We start from the raw sequence: 5,784 nt of genomic DNA on the forward strand, positions 1-5,784 counted from the left end.
AAAAAAAAAAAAAAAAAAAAAAAAAAAAAAAAAAAAAAAAAAAAAAAAAAAAAAACAAGTCCAGACAACCTCCATTTTGGAATTATCAGTAATACTCACGGAGATAACAAGGAGCGCTCGAAGAGGACTGCCCCTGCGAGTCCAACAAAGAATATCGTGACCAAAGTTTCTGCAAGCTTGTCCAACGGCAGGGCCATTCACGGCGACGGAGGCCTTGACGCGTTGAGAAAAAGAACCCGTAGTTTCATCGGGGAAGAAAATCTCGGCGATCAGACGGCGGACAGGTACATAAACGGCCTGATCCTCACTACGCATTCCTTTGGATTTGTGACTTGTTGCATATTCTACCTCGACCGGCACAGGCACGGTGCCATTCCGATCATCGGACTCGTACGGCTCCGCCATTCTTTTTGGGATCCGGAAAATCTTGAGAGTGAATAAATCGTGAAATTGCGTACTGAGTCAATAACTCAGGTGTCGTCTTTTCGATGGATAGAAAGAACTGTATTATTATTTACTGACGGTCAAAACAAATTACTGGAATAAGGCACGTGCATATTTAGAAATTCAGAGATATTTTAACACGTGTCTTTTAAGACATAAATTACTGTAAATTACAAATTTAATTTCATTAAATAAACGCTAAATTAATAAAAATATTTTTAAGTTTTCAAAAGTTTCCATATACTTTTCAATTTTCAAAAATATTAAAAAATATTTTTTCTATTAATTTCAGAAATATTTTTTTACCTTCCTAAAAATAAAATTAATACCTAATTTAAAAAATGTATTATTAACAATTTTAGATTTTAAAAAAATTAAAAAATTTCTTACCATGGGTAAAAATATTTTATCTTATTAGCTATTTGAATTCAAATATTCGCTATGTAGGGGTTTACACGGGTTAAGGTTTAGAAAACCTTTTAAACCAACTCGAAATTCAGGTTGGTTGAGTTGATACCTAAATAACTCGAATAGCCAACCTAACCCAACTCAACTTTGTATTCTTAGAATTGATTCTTGGGAGTTATTTTTTAAAAAATATTTAAAAAAATTATTTATCAATTATTCTATTATACATGTTATATTACTCATTAAAATATCATAAATCTCAAATATAAAACATTAACAAGGAACAACACATAATTAACTTCTAGCGTCAAATATTTTTTATATTCATAATTATTTTAAATCTACGATAGAGTAGGGTTAAATTGTAACTCAATGTTGGTCAGGTTGATACAATAAAAAAGAAATGTCAATCCGCAACTAACCCGAGTTTTAAACTTTTAAAAAATTAAATCAACAAAGACCGAAGAAAAAAAAATCGAATATAGCCCAACCCTTATGGATTGAGTTTCGGCCTATCGAGTTATGCGAACATTTTTAATAATTTTTTTTTTATTGAATAATTATGTATTTATATATATATATATATATTATATATATATAAAAGATGGCAATGCATGGTAAAATTTTGGTACGGTAATTCGTGTAAAGGGAATTTACAGATTAATCATGTTTTCAAGTCTCCCTTGGGTTCTTTCGTCGAGCAAATTCCCCGCGTTGGACTTCATCTAAACGACCGTTTTCTTCATCCATCCTCATTCGGTACAATACCTCCGATTCGTACCTCTTTGATTACTAGTTCTTGCAATTGTTTGATTTCTGCTCCAATTCATTTTCTTTCGCAATAAAAATCACATCTCGATCTCCAATTTGATTCGGCCAAACGGATCTTCGAGGTTCTGGATGTTCTGTTTTTCGAGTTCTTGGTCCTTTTTATCGTCTCAACTTTTTGTTGGGCGTTTTCCGAATTCTGTATTTTTTAATTTTGTTGGCAAGGGTTCGGTTTGGTGTTAATGGATGGCGTCGGAATTTCTCAGTTTAGATACGCAAGATATTTGTTAGAGTTTGTTGTTTATAAATTATGACATGTTTTGCGTGTATTTTTCCGAATATTAGGAGGTAAAGATGGGTTTAAAACAGGCGATAAAGAGTCTGGATGCGTTTCCTCGAGCGGAAGAGCATTTGTTGCAGAAAACACAAACTGGGGCGTTAGGTAATACGAGATGCCATGCTTCTGTCATTGTATTCTTACTTTTGCGATGTGTTTTTGAACAATTTATGCTTCTTATGATCAGTATGTGGGAAATTAGAAATGTATATTAATTTATCGACATATTATTTTGCAAACATCCTGATTTTTCTCTCTGCGAGTTTTCTTCTGCCTATTTGGCTTTCTTTTAATAAAAAAAATGTTGTCCTCAGTTGTTCTATTTTGTTTCCTAATAATTTTTCTTATCTGTGTTCACAGTGTCTGTTATTGGATTAGTCATAATGGCGACACTATTTTTGCACGAACTGAGATATTATCTCACCACATATACTGTCCATCAGGTTCTCATTCTCTCTATTTGCTGCCCTGATCACATTTGCTTTGTATTTCGTACTTATTTGATAGATAGAGGAGTACTGAAAATAATATTTATTGATATTTGATAAGTAACTGAAAAATATGTAGAGGAACTCCCTTTAAAAGTATTACGAAAAATCAACACTCTAATCTTTAATCCCAATTAACCCGCTAGCCTTTTGAATATGCACAGATTCCCCTCTGGCCAAATGCGTCATAATTGCTTTGACTACACTGATCCATAATACTAGTCCAGGATCATATAGCAAGTAGAAAATGTAACTCTTCCCCTGATCATCCAAAACCTTGAAACATAGCTTCCTGAATTTTATTGCTGTATTAGCTTTCTTGTTAGTAAGGGTTAGTTTCACTATGTTAGATAGGATTGAGTCCTCTCAACTTCCTCCAACCTTCTCATTGGTTGATGTGATATTGTTTTGGAAAGGGGAAATTATCTTCTTTCTATGTTAGCTTGCAATGGGATTGACTTGAAATGTCTCTCGTTGAACTTCTTCATGTCCTTTGGAAAACAAATTTTATAAGAAGTTTAGGCCTAAAGAATGAAATAAGTATGAAAATAATTTTGGATAGTAAGTCGAGATTTGTACTGATTCACTTATGAGGTTGAGGAGAAGCATTCAGTAGCAGGCTCCACAAAGGATGTTTTTCCCATACCTAACTTGGCTTGTACCATTGACTCAGTGACCATTCATTATGCCTCCCCTTGTTCATGCAGTAGTGGGTTCTTCCCTTCTAGTAGAGTCACCATATCTCTTGCCATGTACAAAATATTTTCTGCTGTTCCCTGTTGTGATTCAACCATCTTCACACTAATTTTCATATTCTTGTACTTCAGCATATGCAAGATGGAGCTCTTGAACCACTGTCCTCCCTATTCACATATTTCCATCTAAAATCCCTTCCCCAATATACCAACTTTTGTCTGGCATTGAAGTGACCTCACAGTCCTCAATTTGCAGTTTGCATTCAGTCCCTTGTGGATGTGAGTAACTCGTCTTGATAGACTTCTTTGCATTACTCCTATTGTAGGTAAAGCAAATTGGTGCTTAGTGAGTTTTTGTACATCACTTACCTTTTCTATCAATGACCTAGACTACCTCTTATTCGTTAATTGTCTTCTAATCATATTTAACACAAATTTCAATATATACGTTGAAGAGCTCTCCAAATTTCCTTAGGCCTTCTTGAGCTACTATAATTGTACTTTCTGGAAAAGCACCTGTATTCATCCAGTCATACATTCTCAAAGTAAACACCTTCGGGAGAGAATTGGCATTGTTATCAAGCCACCTGATCCATTTTGGTAACATGGCCTCATATCTCTATATAGTTTGGCAATGCCAAGTTCACCTTGAGCTTGAGGCGACAAGATGTTCCTGTCATATGTGCTCAGGTCATACAAATTTCACCTATAATGCACACCTAGGATGGGACTACCCTATCAACCTTTGTTAACACATGTATAGGAATGTTTAGTCCCAGTGCATACTCCACGTCCACCCATATTGATTCTTGCATAGCTTCAAGGTCCTCTCTTATGCCTTGCCATACACATTCATCTGGTATGATGGGTGTATTAAATGCTAGCTCATGTGCTGCCGATGCACTACTATCTCGCTTAGCAGTTGTGCACTCATTTATCACCAGCTCCTACAAGCATCTTGGATGTGCTTATGTATTTGCACTCTGGTGCCTTGCTAAGTATAGTGCTTGTATGTGTTGCTGCCTAGTTCGGCTTATGCATGTCAGTCCATGTTGAGCAGCTAGAGGCTTGAGAATTGCCTAACCTTGCTAGCTCATGCATTGTCTTCTGCCTCTTTCCAACCTGTGGCTCGGTTGTAACTGATATCCTATTGGGTCTTATATTTTCCTTTGGCGGAGTTGGGCAAAAAAAATTCTTAATTCTAATTATCCACGAGTCCAACCCAATGTAATGGTATACATCCAAAAACATCATCTTGTTATTTCTGAAACTACTGAACCAGTGGTTTGATTTTATCATTGTATGTTTAGCTTTTCTTTTCCTGTTCTTAGAACTGTTTAAAGCGAGGATGTGTTTTCAGTAGTTTAACCTTGTGCTTATGACAGATGTCTGTAGATTTGAGACGTGGAGAAACTCTTCCCATTCACATAAACATGACCTTTCCTTCTTTACCTTGCGATGGTTAGTATTAAATGTCATCTAAATCGTATGCTGCTGGTTTTGCTTGTGATGTCTTTACAATTGTTTCAGAGTGATAGATGTTCAAATGCTCAGTTTTTCTATATTATTTTACAGTCGTAAGTGTAGATGCAATCGATATGTCAGGCAAGCATGAAGTGGATCTGGACACAAACATGTGGAAAGTAAGATAATTTCTAATTAAATGCCACCCCCCCCCAAAAAAAAAAAAAAAAAAAACGAGAGAGAAAGAAAAACCCATAAAAGAAAAAAAAAACATGCATGGGAGGAAGTAGAAGTGTATGACTCATGGAAACATCAAATAAATTGTTTCTGGACAGAACCCGAATTTTCACCATTCAATCATTGTGAAGGCAATGGCAAACCATGCTCATCATCACTTGTTGTAGATGAATATGACTCATGGAAACATGAAATAAATGATTGTTATAGATGACAGTTGTCAGTTGTTATCTGTCAGCCTAGAAACATCTAATTGGTTTTGTTGACTTCTTGTAGTTGTTGCACATCATTTATAGTGTCATTTTGTGATGGATGTATATTAATTAAACATGAAATCTGTCGAGCATTAACATGAAATTAATTCGAATATATAAATGTTATCTATTTTCATATGCATTCTATGCAAGGAAAATACCAAATAAATACTTAGTAAATGTATCCTGGTTTTGTACGAAATCTCCATCCCTGAAAAGTTGACATATGAATGTAATGTAAAGAAATCTCCTTTGGAGTATTACAAGAAAGCACCTCAATGGGAATTAATTACACCAGAAGAACACATCAAGAAGCCACTTCATATCTTATGTCCTTTGTCCATGTGCCCCACAAAACTGATTTCCCGACATTAGTCCATAACATCTCAGTTCTCCTTTTAAGCTCGTAATCATATACTACATAGAGAATATTATTCATGGCATCCAAATGAGTGAAAAGTTTGTACGTAGATGAGGAAATGAGCTTAATTTGAGATTTGGAGATGAGGACATGAGCGACTTTTTGTCATAAACTTCTAAATAATTCTGCTGGGCCAAACATTTAGGTGCTAATGCATGCATCCACATTCCTCTAGGGTTGAAGGGGTTAGATTGAGAGCCAATCCTTCCTTTTTGTCGGCTTCCCATGTCATTGGCACATACCCCCCCCCCCCCCCCCCCCCCCCCCC

The 5,784-nt window shown here is 35.5% G+C and overlaps 2 protein-coding genes across 5 annotated transcripts in view; one reads left to right on the top strand and one right to left on the bottom strand.

Annotated features, from left to right (window-relative positions):
• The window catches only part of LOC111488990, a 3,035-nt gene extending 2,565 nt beyond the window's left edge, over window positions 1-470 (bottom strand). Inside the window, exon 1 of the mRNA XM_023136975.1 lies at window positions 100-470. Coding sequence (XP_022992743.1) covers window positions 100-405 — 306 coding nt within the window. The 5' untranslated portion in view covers window positions 406-470. The remainder of the gene's footprint in view (window positions 1-99) is intronic.
• Window positions 471-1,481: 1,011 nt separating this feature from the next.
• LOC111489502 (endoplasmic reticulum-Golgi intermediate compartment protein 3-like) overlaps window positions 1,482-5,784 on the top strand; it is a 9,293-nt gene continuing 4,990 nt past the window's right edge. Inside the window, exons 1-5 of one of the 4 annotated variants that reach the window (XM_023137751.1) lie at window positions 1,482-1,611; window positions 1,966-2,062; window positions 2,318-2,400; window positions 4,526-4,601; window positions 4,716-4,783. In XM_023137751.1, the coding sequence (XP_022993519.1) occupies window positions 1,975-2,062; window positions 2,318-2,400; window positions 4,526-4,601; window positions 4,716-4,783 (315 nt within the window). In that variant the 5' untranslated portion in view covers window positions 1,482-1,611; window positions 1,966-1,974. The other 3 variants (XM_023137752.1, XM_023137753.1, XM_023137754.1) reach the window with 3 other exon arrangements.

Source organism: Cucurbita maxima, unplaced genomic scaffold (genome assembly GCF_002738345.1).
Source record: "Cucurbita maxima cultivar Rimu unplaced genomic scaffold, Cmax_1.0 Cma_Scf00014, whole genome shotgun sequence".
Lineage (NCBI taxonomy): Eukaryota > Viridiplantae > Streptophyta > Magnoliopsida > Cucurbitales > Cucurbitaceae > Cucurbita > Cucurbita maxima.